At 40.0% G+C, this 18,274-nt stretch overlaps 1 protein-coding gene across 3 annotated transcripts in view; it reads left to right on the forward strand.

Annotated features, from left to right (window-relative positions):
* galnt14 (UDP-N-acetyl-alpha-D-galactosamine:polypeptide N-acetylgalactosaminyltransferase 14 (GalNAc-T14)) overlaps nt 1-18,274 on the forward strand; it is a 175,656-nt gene that overhangs the window by 41,129 nt on the left and 116,253 nt on the right. For all 3 annotated transcript variants that reach the window (XM_046061570.1, XM_046061571.1, XM_046061569.1), the window contains one exon: nt 1,563-1,732. In XM_046061570.1, the coding sequence (XP_045917526.1) occupies nt 1,587-1,732 (146 nt within the window). In that variant the 5' untranslated portion in view covers nt 1,563-1,586. The remainder of the gene's footprint in view (nt 1-1,562; nt 1,733-18,274) is intronic.

Genomic DNA, 18,274 nt, shown 5'->3' on the forward strand with positions numbered 1-18,274 from the left:
AAAAACAGGAGTCTCCTGCAAAAATTGGGAGGGTTAGCAAGTAGGAGCTAGCCGGCGCTAACCTCTGTGGCTCTGTTTACTTCCGTACAACGGCGTGTGACGTTGTGTTATTCTTCTGCACATTTGGTTCACTTTCAGGCCGTGGACAGTTCACACCGGAGTCTGGTATGAGCTGCATTTAAAAAAAAATCTGATTTGAGTATTAAGGCTTGCAGTCTGAACGTAGGCTTAGTTTCATTTACTTTAATGTCAAAGTTAAGCTTTTGTTGTGTGGTATTCTGCAGCTGAAGAGTCTTCCCATATTGATGTGTTCAAGGACACTCTGAGAGTGAGTTGCTGAAAAACAAGTGCAAGACATGATTCTCAATATTCTTTTCACAACAAACAGACCCAAACTAAAAGGTGACATGTATCAAATAAACCAAACTACAGGTTTGTAAACGATCTTGAGCTCTGAAAAATGCTCATCACTATAGAAAAGTATATTTAGTTTGTCATTAATAAGCTAAAATTGGCAGAACCACTAGTATGTTGAGGAGTACTTGAGTCTGATGTTTTTATAGCTGTTGTTGCATAATCTCCACCTAGGCCTACTTATTAAATTGGACATCTGATCAAATGATTAATTGACAGTGAGTGATATTTAGGTCAAATTTAAACGATCAGAAAATAAGACATTCGGAATTTAAAGCACAAACTAACTCAAAGCCTCCAGCAAAGCACAGATCAGGTCATTACAGTCTGTTAAGAGACAAAGTGCAGCATTTAGTCACGAAACAAGGAGAGAACAAAGAGGACGAAAAACTGAAGTCAGACGTTCATCTTCTTAAATACCAAAGAGCAGAAAGTTAAAAATCCCTCTGAATCTTCTTTTAGTAAAATTACCTCTAAAAGCTCTCCTAAAAGATGAACCCACAGATAGAGACAGACACACACACGCACACGCACACACACACACACACACACACACACACACACACACACACACACACACACACACAAATCTTTGGTGGATAATCACAAGTTAAAAACCTGATCCTGGTTGCTTGAAACCAAGAAACACACTCTGTTCTCTGAGATATTTCATTTGGTTTGGTGGATAAAACACAGATCATCTCGAGTACACAGTGATCTCTTACTAATTGACAGATTGTTCTCACACTGACTGATATTTATAAGACAGCCTTTGTTAGACAGTTACGTGCTACACACTGTGGTGGCATCATGTTGTGTCCAGACATTCGAAGCATGAAGCAGTCACTGGACACGTCATACAGACAGGAGATGTAGTCATTGTGCAGTGACAGGATGTGCAGATTTGAGGAGTAAATATGATAAAATAGCTGCTTTTCTGGAACGTTTAGAAAGAGAAGAGTGGCGTAACGCGGTGATGCATGTGAACTCTGGGAAATTGTTATGGTTATTTTTTTATATTTTCAGACATTTTGTAGACTAAACCATTAACCAAAAAAATTGTTCACTTGAACTAATTGAACTAAAAATGATTATTAGTTGTAGCCCTATTTGTCTCACTGTTTATTATTTGACTGACTGATTGACAGATCTCAGATGCAGAGTGGGAGGACATGTTGGAGGATTTTGATGAGAGAAGTTACCTGAACGCTCGGCGCTGGAAGCCCGGTGACGACCCGTACACCCTGTACGCCTTCAACCAGAGAGAGAGCGAACGCATCCCCAGCAACCGTGCCCTGAGAGACACAAGACACTACAGGTACACACACTCTCCCACAAACTCTTTTTGCTTATGTCTTTTGTTTGAATCAGTGTGTAACATTTCAGATGGGTTTGGGAAAATATGTATGCTGTGTGGTGAACTAGCTGTACAACCTGAGAAACCTCAGGAGGAATATGTTTATTAGACACTCACTCTACAGTGTGAAATATGAATCTGTCAAGTGTGCACTGCATAGAAATGAAGCTTATCAATACACATACAACCCAAACTCCAGTAGCCTGCAGGCATTAACAAACAGATTAAAATACACATATCACACTATCAGACCTGGAATTTCATCATTTTATGTTCCTTTGGTGTTGGTACATTACAGTAGCATGTCAAACTTTTTTTAATGTCCCACCCTGTGGGCTGTGATTGGTCGGTTCATGAAAAGACACATCGATGAGCGCACAGATTTGAAACAAAAAGGCACCTGATACAGCTTAATCCCCAGCCAAACCTTGCTTGTCTTATCGCTGTTGTCTTCAGATTTGTTCAGTTAAATTGGTATTGAGGGTCTTGAGGAGGAGGATGTGGGCTGTTTCATTGTCAAAGTGGGCCGACGGCATATTTCTCTTTTTGTATGATGGGCTGCTCAAGCGGCCCACAAAGCGACCCGGGGCACCTGATGGCAAGACTATAGCCACTATTGTTCCCATCAACGTTTTTATATGCTCCTTTTGAAGTATCGCAAGTAGGGTGATGGAAACGGTAAAATTAGAAAAAAAATCCTTAATTTTGCATAAAAGTTTTTACACTTGCATGAGGTGATTTTTGCCTTTGTTGAAAAACGCTTAAAAGGCGAACTTGTAATGACATGTAAGACATGGCTGATAGCAACTTCCCTGCTTGAAAAATATTCCTGAGGACCTCTCTCCATTTTTCTAAGATCAGTGGCCCTCAGGTCCATGCGACTGATTTTGTTTCCTGGTTTGGAACCCATACGTCTTGTTTATTTCAGCCATGTAACGTCAGCTACTGACCTAACTACGCCTGCCGTAGCCTGGTTTATTTGCTCCAAACAAGTTGATGGAAACGCACCTATTTTGCATTTACATATTTTTTTTTAATTTTTGCGACATTTCAAAAGCCTGCTTAAAATTAGCATGACAATTAGATGGAAACATGGCTTATGGCTTTCTTGTCTTATTCGTTTGCTAATTTATGAAACTTTCTTACCTCAGCTCAGTCGACCTTTTCTTCTCAGAAGTTCTCTCAGTCGCCGCTTTGCGGCCTTGACACATCAGGGTAAGTTAGTTTGGAAATCTCCCGGTTGGCCTGTGCCAGACTTGTGTCAAACTATTGTCATATATAGCCCAGTTTTCCCGTGTTTGATACCAGACTCAAAATTGAACCCACTATTGAGTGTGTGCGCAGCATTTCACTTGAAGCTGTCCAGTAAGAATTAAGAATCTTAACATAAGACACTTGTGTCTAAAACCCGTACTGACAAGAAAGACGTAGAGGAGAAACGGCAAAATGTGGGCGGGGCATCAAGGTCACTGTGGCTGTGGAGCATATCATTTTTTGAGGGGCCTAAGGCCAAACTAAGGGGGCACGGCTACCATGGCAGTCATGGCCTCTGTGAGATTCAAGCCCTGGACACTTTAGATCAGCTCTCAGTATAACAGGTATGTATACACACACAAAGAGTCAAAACAGTAACACAACAGCGGCTCTCTAAGCTCGTAATTAATCCCCTATCTGTACTAAAACAAATTTAGATTATGGAACCAAACACGTTTTCATAGAAAAAACAGCAAATTACAATCCGTTTGTCCGCTAAGAAATTAAATTAAACACCAAAATAGAAATCCTCTTAGTGGAGTGCCGTCCTCATCTGTTGGAAAGACGCTCTGCAGGAAGATAAGGAGCTTGCCGCTTTGACTGCAGCTGCCTTCTTATACATTTCAGGAGATAAAAACTTCCAGGCACTTGTGGAAAGCCTGACGAGGTCCTGTGTAGCCGGGCTACCGGGATCACACACACACACACACACACTCACCCACCTATCTTCCTGAACTGCTGTTTCCATGATGCTCTCAGAAATCAAGGCACTTAAGTTCATTGATATTTCTTACACTTTTAATATCGTGACTTTCATCATTTTTGACATGTAAGTGTGGTGAGATACAAAAATACTGCATGAATATCAGCATAAAGCAGTTTTTCACTGGATTACATCAGATGTATTTCCTGTTTTGATCTGATTAATGATCTAATTTAAGTTTATGCATGTTAACAAAGGATTGTTCATTTTATGTTATTGAATGTATTAATCTGTTATTTAGTCTCTTAAACCTAATATTCTATTAGGGAATAAACTGTTTTCAACATTTTATGACAAAATCACATATATAATCTGCATCTGCTTGTAAAACTTACTTAAATGTATCTATTTATGTCTTCACTAAATAAAATATTCATGCCTAAGGCATTTTATTTTTTTTACTACTTCTATTCTAGATGTGCAGTGCTTGAATGGATACATATTTCAACTGAAATTTAACCCAGACATAGTGGTGGTCAACACATGGTGCAAGTTGTGTGAAGTTTAACATTTTTTCTCCATCCATGTTTTTAATGATTGACCCCAAGGTAGTTAAAGTAAGGGAGATCCATCCATCCATCGTCAACCGCTTATCCTGCGTACAGGGTTGCGGGACATGAAAGGTAAGGGGTAAGGGACATGAAAATCAATAATATTTTGTTCCTACTAACAAGTTTTGTTTATTTAAAGCTATTAAAAACACTTCAGTGAGCCACAGTGTTGCACTGGATGATGTCAACATGAAAATAGCCATTGCACATTTTGAATTAATCCCCCACCGTCCTGCTGCCGGAAATTACTCTCTAGTGGTTCTCAAACCTTTTCACATCATGGACCCCTAAAGTGATACAAATTAGAGCTTGGACCCCCATCTGATATGATTTATGCTTTTAGTCGGTTTATTTCTTAAAACAACCATACTTGGTGTCATTGGCATTGTTTTTTTTGTCTGCAGTGACCTGGATGCGTCTGACAATGTGTCAACTATTTTTTTTACATCTGCTGAGGGATGTTTATTATGAATATTTTAAGAAACTGCAAACGTACTGAAAGGATACATTAATGCTAAAGACAAACAAGTCCAGCTGGAACATCCATTTTCCCTGTTGTGATGGCGTCGCTTTCAGCCGATGTTCTCTGTGTGATTAAAGGTTATCAGGCAGCTCATGGTGACCCAGCGATCTAATAGGAAGCTGCATGTGGGCGTTAATTGGGTGGCTGTTTTGTTCTGGCAGTTACGGTGAACATGACTAAACCCCGGATGGTGGCTGCTGCTGCGGCTGGTGGTGGTGAGCACAGCGGGTTATGGCTTCACGACTGGCGTAGGAAGCTAAAATCTGTTAGCATAACTGGCACATACATCACTCTGTGTGTGTGTGTGTGTGTGTGTGTGTGGATGTGTACGATGTTTTGAAGATGTATCCCGCAGATGATGGGATGTATGATGTCTGACTCAAATCATAGCTTGTCTGCTGCTTCTGACACTTTGTGTGTCATTTGTGTGTGTGTGTGTGTGTTTGTGTGAGTCTTTCGACATGTCCACATTTCTATGCCGTTGTGTCGATCTCCTGCATCATCTGCTGTGTTTCCGGAGGAGGGAGATTTGCTGTCGGGCTGACATAAGGCAGCTGAGGAGTGTGTAAGTGTGTGTGTGTGTGTGTGTGTGTGTTTGAAAGTGAGAAGTGTGTGTAGGAGGCGGGAAACCAGGGATACGCTTACACATTAATCTGTTAGCAGGGAGGTAGGGGGCTGATAGTGCTCATTTATCTCGTATAGGACAGCAGTGAAGAGTGAGTGTGTGTGTGTGTGTGTCTGTGTGTGTCTGTGTGGACGGGGGGTGGGGGTTGCTGTTATGTGAGTATCTGTTAACTCAGTTACTGTATAGCTGTAGATCTCAGGAGCACTTGGCAGGGGAAATGATAGCACCCCTTACTCTGTTAGGATGAGAAAAAACTGCAGTGAAATCCTCGACTGAAGCCGCTGAGGTTTTGTATTCTTAGAAACACCTTCTCTTCTACTGCAGACTCACTGAGGTGCTTCCTACACTTCGGCTTTGTTCCAAAAAGCGGGGCATTTGGTGGGAATTAAAGGTGGCGTGGCAGTAATTTGTAGAAAGAGCACAAAAAGTGAGGGGAAGCAAATGTTAAAGGACTTGTCGGAAGAGATTTGATAAGACATGGAAACGGAGCAGTTGAAAAATATCATGTAGTGGTTGAGCGTTTACCATTAGCTCTGATGACTGCAGTTAGATTCCCAGCCAATGCCAAGTTTTTTACTGACCTTCTTTTTGTGCCTAAGGCTGACTGTTTTTAATAATAGTGCCAATTACGGATTTTTGTTACAGATACCAAAGCAATGCCTTTTTTGATACGTCATACTGAGGAATCCAATCTAACAATATTCTGATTTAAGTGAGAAAATATCTGATTAAAAAAGAATTGTACATAAGAATCTGACCAAGCATTTGATCCCAACTTTCTGCACTTGAAAGATAGATATAACTATATAACTATAGACATATTTCATGCAGCTCTCAAAGATACTGAGGTTCTATACCCTAGAAATGGCATAATATTTTATGATAAAAATATGTTTGACTGTATGCATTGTATTAAATGCAACAATAGATTCCCATCTTGCAAAGAGTAAGCTGAGCAGTATTTTTAATATTCAACTCAAGCAGACATGCTTTTGCCTTAATTTGTGTCACTAACTGCAGATTTGTATCTGTTTGTCTTTTTCCGTAACTTCCCAACTGTCAGCTTCAGACTTGTAACCCAAAAGAAGAATAATTAGGTTTTTATTTGTACTAATAATAATGCGAATGAGGCAGATTCTGTGGCAGGTGAGCAGGACTGGAATAGGCTTGGTTTCAGGGTCCAAGGTGTGCTGGCGGGGTTTTGCTGGCAGGTGGGTGAAGCTGGTGTTTCAGGCAGAGTGAGCTGGATAATCCTGTGTTCAAAGCATGAGGTCTGGTGGTGAGGTCCTGAAGACAGAGAAATCCAGTTAGTAAGGCAGGTGAGCAAATTCTCACAACAAGCAATGTTACTAAAATAAGGTAGACTAGTAGGGCTGGTGCGTGACCAGCAGGACAAAATGTCACTAAGGCAGGTGTCATGGCAGGGAGGTTATGACACCAACACCCGTTGTATTCACAGAACCTGTAAATATCACAATAAGACATTACCCAATGATAATATTGGTAATAGCAGGATAGTAATAGAGCTTGAAATCATTACCTTCACTTGCCTCATTATTATCCTATAGGAAAAATGTAATCTTATTTTTACCAAATTTTCCTACTCCTAAGATATCACCCATTTGTCACCAGCTAATATATTGCTGTTGAGACATTTGTGTCAGTGGCCAGCTAAGGTTCTTGTAAACATTTCAAGTTTGTTTGGAATAAACACATTATAAACCATTTAGTTTGCATTAGCAGCAACAGTGCTCATAGTGCTGAGATAAGAGAAACTCAAACATGGAAAAAACAAGGAATGACAGTGTTTGGTTGGCATTGACAGGTGATCTCTGGGTAATGGAGTGCAGAAACACATCAGTAATGAGCCTTGAAAAATGAACATAAAGACACAAAAACAAGAGAACCTGGAAGATTACCACTCTAAAGGAAATCTCCAGTAGAGAAAGCACAGCAGGTTTAGAGAAGAGGCTCCAGGTCTGTTATTTTCCCAGTGGGGCAACGATAACCTAAAGATTAGAGAAGCAGGTTTTTGACCTGAAGATGCACTGTTGGTGTCCTTATAGCCTACAGGCTGGAAGAAATCTGGAAAAATAGTAAAATAAAAGATACTTAATCCTGGACATTAAGAGACTATGGATACTATGGATGGCTACCACAGGGATGCATTCAATGCAGGTATCATACTGTCTTTGGGAATGTGGACACATTTTACATATTAATATTCTATAGAGGCATGAGTAGTGTGATGTTACCCAATTTTAGACTGGACAGAATATCTAGGAGGGTCCTGTATTACGGCCTTGGTAGCCGAGTGGTTACAGCACTCACTACATAAAAGCGTAGTAATGCAGGTATAAAGAAGAAATATGTAGAAAGATCGACAGGTAACATTCATTTTCTTCATGATCAAGCTTTCTTTCCAACAGGAATCTAATTCAAATATATAGGTTATATAGGTTAGCTTGTTGCACACAAAATTAGGCAATCAATCACAGCTGTCACTTTTAATTGCACAATTGGTCTACTTTGCTAATAATAGCATTTCTTGAGAAGTTCTAATGAACTTTTAGATCATATTGCACAGACACCTGATTGCTGAAGCCAAGCCACTAAGTGCTAGCTGCAAGAAAACTAACTGTCTGCTAATTTCTGCCACACTTCTCTCATCCTGCACCCTGTTGTTGTTTGTGTTACATTGCTGCCTGCAAAATAGAAGCACATAAGCCGTTTGTTTGAGCTAGATCAAATGAATGATGTGCCTTTGATATTGTATGATATGATATTGATCATTTTTAATACAGTAAATTTAGTAATATTCTCTTTGAAATAAATAAACTGTTAGTGGCCTATTTCAGTTTTGTGCGAGAGGAATTATAGGCCTGTCCCAAATATAGACAGGGTCAATTAATCAAAGTTTTATGGTAAATGGGAATCCCCTGACTTCTTTATCAGCATGCAAAGCTGCTAAATATTTTGATTAGTTTGCATCTTATGAGCAACATTAACTTTTCCGTGTGTGTTGGTGTCAAATTATTGTTGTTTCTCTGTTAAGTAGAAATTTGGACCAAAATAGTTTTTCACCCAAATAGAAAATGTGTGGCTCCAGTAACCTACAAGGTCAAAAGCAAGTCTGTAAATAAACACAAACTCCAGGTTGCAAAGTGCTGACATGTTTTTGTACAGTTTTACTTTTTCGGGTGTCTGATTTTGACATTTATCTTCAAAGTGTTTGCTCACTCAGGCGATCCGTTGTATTTTGCTGTATGTGTGTGTGTTACAAAGTCACTGCATCAAAACACAGTGGTGGGAAGGGAGACCAGTGAGGTGTGGAGAGCATTTTCTTTTAAAGCAGTGTTTTATATTTTTTGGGGAGGGAGGCAGATTGTTCAGGTCGTTATTGTGAATGGGAGGAGTGCTCTGTCGCTATCTCAAGTTTGAAGGAAGAGGAGGTGCAGGGAGGAGCGCAATACACGGCTTAGGGAAAGATGGAGAGATAGGGGGGAGGAGGAAGAAAAGTCAAGAGGAGATCAGGAATAGGAGACAAGGAAAGTTGGAGGAGAGGAGAGGAAATGGGGGAGATGCCACAAGCTGCTGAGAAGAGAGATAATTGCCACATGCAGAGCTTGAGAGGCTATGTGTGTGTGTCATTGTGTGTGTGTGTGTGTATAAACCACTCCACTCCAATGCTCTGCTATTATCTCAGTGAACAGGGAACCTCCCTCCGTCTGCTCTCCGTCAGACAGACGGTCTCTAAACCCAACAGCCGCTCCACTGCAGGGATTAGATCCAAGCATGAAGACAATGGGCCGATACAGTACAGAGAGGAGACATGTCCTACAGTACTACACAGTGGGTTGATATGGCAACAGGAACTGCGTAAGAAAACCCGTTCTGATGCAAGACAAAGGGAAAAAAAGAGAAGAAATTTGAAGTACAATGTAAGATAAATGGTAGCTAAACTGTTTTAAACAATGCAGAGTAAGAAAAGGGATTTCATGGAAAAGGAAAGATTTCACTGTGCATTACTTGAAGTTATTTCTTTGTTTTTTTTATAGCATTTTTAAGTGTTTTTCATCAAACTTCTGTACTTTGGTACCACTAGGGCTAATTAAAAGTATATTTTTTTTATCTGGGATAAACTGAAATTTGAATAAAAGAAAATAGTATGACTGCAAAAACACAGTTATAAAAGTTAGTGCTAATTTATGTATAGCACAAAGGTATCCACTTGTCATGAGTGAATGTCACCACGTTGAAGCGTTCACGTTAAAAAGGGTATAAAATTATCAATTCTCTCTCCTCTGAATCACAGCTGAACAACACAGCACCCTTCACACATTTGTCATTTTCTTTGTTTTGCCAGGTGGGAGATGTATTAATGCTCTAGTGGTTTGTTGTCACTGCTCCAAAACAGAGGTATCGTCCTTGTAACTATCAGCAACCAGAGACAGGCCTGTGCTGTAGGGGGGGATCTACAGTCCACTGAGGTGGTTACTAATTATTTCATTGCATTGTGATCCAGTGAGCCTTGAACACTTATCAGTAACTACATCACGCAGTCATTCAGTAACCCGGTTCATGTCTTTGTGTGTTTGTGTCTGCAAATTGTGAATGTGTATGTGTGTGTGTGTGTGTACACTGGAGTCTGTGTCTTTCACACTCAGTCAACCTCTTAGTCATGTTTCCATGAATCTCAACATGCAGCTCAACATTAATCACTGTATTAGCTTTGGTGCCTCCTACGCTGGCGCTCCCAATCCTTCTCAGATCACAAGCCCAAGAAAAAACACAAAGAAAAAAACCCTCTGAACTCTGACACTGAAGGATTTTTATTCCCTCACGTCAAGCTAGTTTATTTGATTACCTGCTCCAGTGATGAATGATCACAGAGTCTGGTATCAAAAGCAGATGGAGGAAACATTAAACACCCTTGAGGCTCTGATTTGCTGTGAACCGATGTTCTGCAAAAAGGCTTGGATTTGAAAACACATTTGACCTCCCAAAACTTTCGAAATCAGTCACCGCATTACTTTATTCATTTCCTCCCAGCAAACACTGATTTGGTGCGTTTCAAGTCAACATATGTCTAGACGTTTAGATCAGAGAGGCTAAAATTAAGTTGAAAAGTGAAGGTGTTTTTTAGATGTCTAGGTTACAACCAGTTTCACTGATTTAAATATGTCAGATGGTGTGCTCCTTGACAACTGTTTCTTTGTTTGGAAAAATAACTTAGACAATCAGAGCTTTGTTGGTAGCATTAGGATAGTAATATATTCATCTTGTGCTACAGCCAGAAAACTAGTGACAGAAAAATGCCAACAAGTGTGGATGGGACTGACATAGCTATACTGGTAATAGCAACTCCTAAATCAACATGTTTTTTCAACTGACATGAACATCTGCATTCCCTGCAAACACCACCACTAACCATTTCTATGTTGAACTGAAAATGACATAGAAGGGGCTTGAGGTAGGCTCAAGATGACTACCAAAAATGAAGGTGAAACAGGGCAACAGTTCAGTCTGATTGTAACAACCTGTTTCAACAACATGTCATGACCATATATCAGTGTTAAGCAGCTTCTTTACTTTTACCAAAAGAGATTTACAAGGTTAAAATCAAGGGCACCTGGACTTGATTGAAGATACTCAAAGATGTTTTGCCTCTCATCTAAGAGGCTTTTTCAGTTCTGACTGGCAGGGAATCCCAGATATTTAATTGGGTTATTGTCAAGATGATCGATACTGCTTGGTTCGTTAGTGGTCCTGGCTGTTGTCGTTAGGGTCAGTGATATTCTTACAAGGCCAAAGGGAAGTGTATTGTTCAGTTTACTAGGATGGGATGAAATGACATTTCATTGTAAGTATGGTTCATATAAGTGGTCTTGCAAATGTCCTTCCCTGTTGAGAGACGGGCTCTCCACTCGGGTAGAAATGGCCTCTTTCACTCCTCTTTCAAACCATCTGTCCTCCCTGTATAAAATATGTACATGGTTGTCCTCAAAAAGTGTTCTTTATCCTTCAGAAATAAGTAAAGTACTCATTCTTGACATGAGATGTTGGCCTTTCTGTGTTAGGCCATGCATTTGTGTAGAGGTTGTTTTGTTTCCCAATATACAGGGTTAAAGCTGGGATTCCCTGCCAGTCAGTCAGAACTGAGGAATCCTCTTGGATGAAAGGGAAAGTGTCTTTGAATATCTTCAGCCAAGTCCAGCTGCCCTTGATTTAACCATCCTTGGATAACTATGACCTGAATGATCGAGAACCTTCACAGACTATTTCAGCATACAACTCTATCCCATTCATCCTTGTCGCCTTTTTTGTGGCAATTTATACGTATCTATGTGTAGAACAAAAAGATAATATATCCATTCTTTATCCCACCTTCCAAGCTTTGATTGGCTCTGTGTTTTTACAATAGTGGAAAGAGCGGTCAATAGGTACAATACCAGGCCTTTTTGATTTGCTGAAAAGTCCAGTATGCAGGCAACGATTTAGAGGTCTGAGACCTGGCTAATTCAAAACCCCTCGCAATTTTGAACTAAGTAATGATTTTTTGATTCACTTTTCAGGCTATATTACTTGATTATTTATAAGCTGTAATGAGTGTGTTCCAAAATGTAATTATTTCTTGTGAAAATTATTTCAGTGACATTTATCATTAATATGCAAATCTGCACACCTGGTTTACTATGACAGGTTTACTGTAAAAAAAAAAAAATACAAAATATAAAAGTATAGTATATGCTATACACTATATAGACACTATAGTATAAAAGTAGTGAAAATTCATATTAAAACGAATAACACTGGACAAATTTTGAAACATTCCCTTAAATCTGTCTGAAACTTTGAACAAGGTACAGATGCTTGAATATTGAGAGACCTTAATTCAACCTTTTTATGTAAAGTATTGATTAAATACCTTTGATCACAGGACTCTATTAAGACTGAATCTAACACCTCACCAGTCCAAGAAGTTTCTTTGTCAGAAAACACACGATGACTCCTGCCACGTCTACCACTGTTTACACTGAATTTAACAAACTGCACAAACCACAGCAGAAAGCTCTCTGTGAGACGAGGAAATCCCCTTGGTGTATTGTGGGTAATCTGCTGATGTGGAACCTGAGCTGTGAAGCACCCTGGTGCTCTACAACAGCACAGAGTGACAGTGATGCTAAGCGGCTTTACCGTAGCTAGCGCCTCAGCTAACCATTCTGCTCTGGCTCTGAGACGACTGCATGTCGCAACAATCACAGAGCAGAAGGCGTTACAACTGTATCTGCTCTGATACCTGATTAGATTTGTTTGGCTCTTATTTCGCCTCAATGCTTTTTGGATTATGTCATTTTTTTCTGTCTTCTCCGCAGTGGTTCTTCCAAATTCATTTACATTTATTCATTTAGTGTCTTGCTCGGGGACACAATGGTGGATGGTCTTAGAGGGGAGTTGAACCCGGGTCTCTCACACCAAAGGCATCTGTCTTATCCACTGCGCCGTCACCACCCCTTAGTCAGTAAATTCATACTTTTCTTTTGTATTCTGTGCTTTGTTGGTGTGTGCAGAGAATTACGGGAATTACATTATGAGAAAACACACGTTTGAAACATGAGGCACATATTGTCCTCAAGATCCGAGTGAAGCTCTGATGTCTCATTGATTTCACCTCTTAAATCCACTTCAGTCCTGAAGGCGAGATGGAGAGGAAGGGGCGGAGGCAGATTAAAGACAGAGTTTTTAAGCCCTCATATATTTCAGGCATGGATAGTGAAACTTAAAGAAACAGTTCATCCTGAAACACATTAACACACAGCTATTGGTGTTGTGTTTTGCACTGGTGGGCTCGAGTTGTTTGGTTATTTCTCGAAGTAGACAAAGCAGGTTAGAAAATAGAGGGTTCAGTGCAAAAGTAAAGTCCAAATTTCATCACAATCCAACAGAAGGTAGATACTGATGAGAGTTTTTTTATTATATGAAGCAGATCTAGAGCAGCAGTTTTCAACCTGGGGGTATGTAATATCCCCAGGAATTGCAGCATAAATCTTAAGGGTTGCAAGATTATTAACGTAATAGGTAAGTATAAATAAATTTTGTTTCATATTTTTGGTTAAACTGGTCACAACCAATGGGACAAGGGGTCACAATAGACACTGTTTCTTTTTTTTAGGTGAGCACAAGCCAAAATGGTTTGAAACCTCTGATCTAGAGTATCTAGACTATGTTATTTTTGTGTCAATGGTCATCCCAGCTCTCAGCTATTGTACCTAAAGTGTCCATTTCAATGTACAGATTGGCTTAAACCAACATGAACTCACAGTCACCATGATGCATGATTCTGCAAGTGTCCAGACCGAAGGGATAAACACAGGGGCGGATTGGCCACCTGGCAATTCTTGCATATGCCAGAGGGGCCGGACGATTTGTTTTGGGGTGGGCTGGTCAGATTGATATTAATATCAGTGCTTCCCACACATCAGCTTTACTTGAAAATACAAAAACAAAATATTTGGCAACCCATTTAAGCATTTTGCAGAGAAGCACTGAGAAAAATGATCCTCCATTACATTATAAGACTCAGACGGTGAATATTTCACAAGCACGGACCAGGTTGCCTAACAGTGAACACTTTGGCGCAGGTGCAAATGAGTGCAATGTTGGTTTCGGATTTGATTGGCCTCCTCCGCGCACCCGCGGGTGAAAACGGTATCGCGGGTGAAAATCACGAGTGCTGTGTCATTTCGGCCACTTTATAAAACAGCCCACTGCTGATTTAGAAAGTCAACAGGGCCAACAAATACAGGGAGAGGGAAAAAGAAAGAAGTAGGGAAAGCTGCTGTGTTTGCAGCAGAGGTGTATGTTCCTTGCTTGTGTGGAAATATTAGAAGTGAAGGCAAGGAGAGCAGAATTAAGTAGGCTAGTGAGTAATGTTTTTATTCATGTGTACTCCAATGTTGAGAGCAGTGTGTGAGAAAACATTTTTCTGCAATGTTTAAATCGGCTACTGGGTTCATGGATGTTGCTGGAATCGGTACAGATAGAGACCCCCGGTCTTCTTGTAGGCTGAATGAAAATGCTTTGAGAAAGATTTACTTGCACAATAAGAAACATGCAATGCAATTTGAATACAGAAGAAACAAACGTGCATTGTCCAAGAAAGTTACAACAAAAAAGCTACTGATCAATGCATTATATTCCATTTTATTGTTATATTTTGAATTGTCACCTGCTGAATTTTGTGCTGCCATTCATATAAAGAAGTACCTCCTTAAATTGGTGCAGAAAATGTCTCCAGAATGCTGGAAATTAAGAGTTTAATGCTTAAAATCTACCATAGCTGTTAAATTTGGTTGATATTTGATGACTGTGAAGGCTATAGCATAAGAGTCCCATGGTTTTTATACTCATTCAGTGATCCCTTGTTCACTGTATGGAAGCATTTGCACCATTCGTCTGTCTATTGTAATTGCGGAGATCCAAACTAAGTAATTAACGAGTAACTACATCAAGGCTAAAAGTCTTGCTTGCTCTGTCACCCCCTATTAAGTACAGCAGGTCACAATCAATACTGCACAATGCTTCAGCACAGTTGGGTTTGGGTACAAGAACAACAGATCACAGCCAGCTGTGAAGTTTGAGTGTGGTTAGATTTAGCTCCTCGATCGCTACAACCCTTAGAGTACTGTACTCCGCCTTTTCTCCAAGCTAGGTTTTGCTTGCTTTAAAGTTGCTTGCACCTTTAGTTCAATATTCAGGTTAAAGCCAATGTAATTTGTAGTTTGGATTAATAGTCATCATTCCTTCACACAAGTCTAGCCATGTAGCCTTTCATGAACTATAACACCATTACTTAAATGTATTTCCATGCAAATTGGGATGAGATAAAAAAATGTGCATCATTTTCAGTTCATCCATCCATCCATCGTCAACCGCTTATCCGGCGTACAGGGTCGCAGGGGGCTAGAGCCTATCCCAGCTGACAATGGGCGAAAGGCGGGGTACACCCTGGCCAGGTCGCCAGTCCATCGCAGGGCCCATTTTCAATTCATAATAAATTTATTTGTATTATTTTCTCAAATCTCTATAAACCAGTGCTGAAATGAATAGGCTTACAGTCAAGCTTGTGAAGGCAGTCCAGACAAGCAAACAAGGCCAGAGCAGGCAAAGCAGGTCAAACTGAGGGTAGCGTATATCAGGCAGAAAAACGGGAACAGGAAAACAGGAAAAGGTTGGCTGGAATGCAAATGCACAACATAGACAACATGGCAAACTGGGAAACGGCTGGTGAGCTGCTTATAAATACAGAAGGACTGATGAGTTAATCAGAGGCAAGTGTATCAACAGGTGGGGATGATGTGGAAATGGTGAGCAGGTGGACATGGGAGTCAGGTGACCAGGACTGGTGGGAAAATCTGAGGGCATTTGGTGGACAAGTGGAAAATGGCACGTCTGGGAAGTCCCTCAGATCTGCGTGTTGGACCTGGGGGAAGTGAGATGGCTGAAGGCAGGGACAGAGAGGCAGACTGAGCAAAATAAAAAGGCAGCTGACCTGACAGGATTTTTTCTCTGGGAAGAGATCAGAGTTGATGTGACTCGACACACACACTAAACCAATTGGATACAATTCTAACATTTTGGAATTCAGAAATTATTATGCATAACTTTTTAGGTTATGCATAATAATTCCTCCTCGCAGCCTGTAGACCTGTGTAACGTATCAATATTAAGAATAAATGAATTCAATTACATGCTGTGAAATATAATAACTATTATCACACTGCACTTATTTCACATTTTAGTGTGAAATGCATGTAGCATTTACCTTGTCATTAGTTCAGTTGGGGTTGTGTAGTGGCAGTATACATGAGGTTGAAGCAGCCATCGATTGGCCGAGTCGCATATTGATCTGTCTTCATTGATTGGCTGGTGTAAGTGCCTGTCAACCATCCTCTCACTGCCACTCCTCACAAGAAAGATTGCTGTTTCATTTATTTCTTCTTGTTTCTTTCTGCTTTCTGTGTATGTGTGCTGTGTTTGTATGTGTGACTCTTGTATTGAGCAGCACTGATCCGATTCTCTCGTCCTTCCTCTCCTCCTTCATTCTCTCTCTTTTTCTGGTGTTTTTCCTCTCTTTACTCTTCTCTGTCCTCCCTCCTCCATCTCATGTCCTTCTTTTCCTCTCTCCTCCATCTTCTTTCGTCTCTGCTTCAGGTCATATTTAAATTGGGCTGGAGCCAGGGAACAGTCAATACTGCCTGATCCCTGCAGGTGTGTGTTCTGTGTGTGTGTGTTAGGAAAGAAAAGAGATGAATAGAAAAAGAGAGGGAGAAAAGGAGAGACAGAGGGATTGACAGTCAAAACTGAGAAGTACATCTCAGGTGTGAAAATGTGACTGGAAAACTGTAAATTAGTTTATATTTAATAGTGGAGTGGGAGCAAGAACAACTATTTTTTATGACAACATTAATGTACTGATGCCGATGTGGATCAGACTGGTGTATCCCCTATTCATTCAACAGCTGTTGTCTGTTGAATAAATTGAAATTGCATCCCTTCCGGACAAACAACGAAGAGCATTTTCAGTACTTCAGTTCAAGTACAAGACAATAAGGGGTGCTATCATGGGATGTGTACATGTAATCTGGGTCAAACATTATGTGGGTTCTGTGGAAAAATAGTGCGGAATACATTTTTATCAAGAACATTTTTTGTCTTTAAAGCTTTTATTGATTACTTAACCCCCTTAATATAAAGTGCCCCCAAAGTTAATGGTTTTATAAATCGCAAAGCTGTTGTAACTCTCTAAAATCAAAAGATTTGTTATAGTGTTATGTTTTTTTTTCATTTGTCATTTTTTAATTAATAGTCAGCAATGGAAGAAATTGCCTTACGTCATTATCTATAGTCCTCAGCCTTTTGTTGCTCCACTATGCTGTTGTGGTAAACTGTAACTTCTCAGGAGCATTCATGTCAACTAGCTGGATGAAGAACATTTGAGTTGCTGTTAAAATGAGCAACGTCATGTTGCATATCATTTAAAAGAAACCCTTCTATATTATTTTCATTGGCCACTTAAGAGGTTATCTTGTTTTGTGTCAAAATTTAAAATTTAAAATATATATACCGTAAAACTTCAATTAATAGCCGAGTCCCAAATACCTGCCTAACCCGTTTACTGGCCTGGTGTGGCAACACATTTTGACAAATAAAATTATCTATCTATCTATCTATCTATCTATCTATCTATCTATCTATCTATCTATCTATCTATCTATCTATCTATCTATCTATGAAACAGACATACATTCTGCTCGTCTGAACTTGCAGTGCAGGGTTACTGTTGATGATCTTGCAAACAGCTGGATGTAGCTACATGCTGAAGCCCTCCAACATCCTCTTCATGCACACACACGCGCAAGAACGCACACACAAACACACTCACAATCCAAAACTTGCACACAAAAGAACCATCAGTCTCCCCTGCTGAGCTGTTGATAATTACAAGTAAAACACTGCAGTAAACACACACACACACACACACACACACACACACACACAGACAGAAGTTGAGAAGGAGTTTTATTGCAGTTTGGAGCTGCTGGGTTTCTGTTCTCAAAGCAGCATGCAGAGTTCACTAATAACAACTTACAGCAGAAGAAGCTCCAAAGAAAATGCCAAAGCTGATCGACACTTTAAACTGATAAAAACTTAGAAATCACCTATAAACTACTTTATGAGTGAGAGATTGAGTAAGTAAATAATTAAATAGACTCGACGAGATCAG

The sequence above is a fragment of the Micropterus dolomieu genome, linkage group LG10 (genome assembly GCF_021292245.1).
Source record: "Micropterus dolomieu isolate WLL.071019.BEF.003 ecotype Adirondacks linkage group LG10, ASM2129224v1, whole genome shotgun sequence".
Lineage (NCBI taxonomy): Eukaryota > Metazoa > Chordata > Actinopteri > Centrarchiformes > Centrarchidae > Micropterus > Micropterus dolomieu.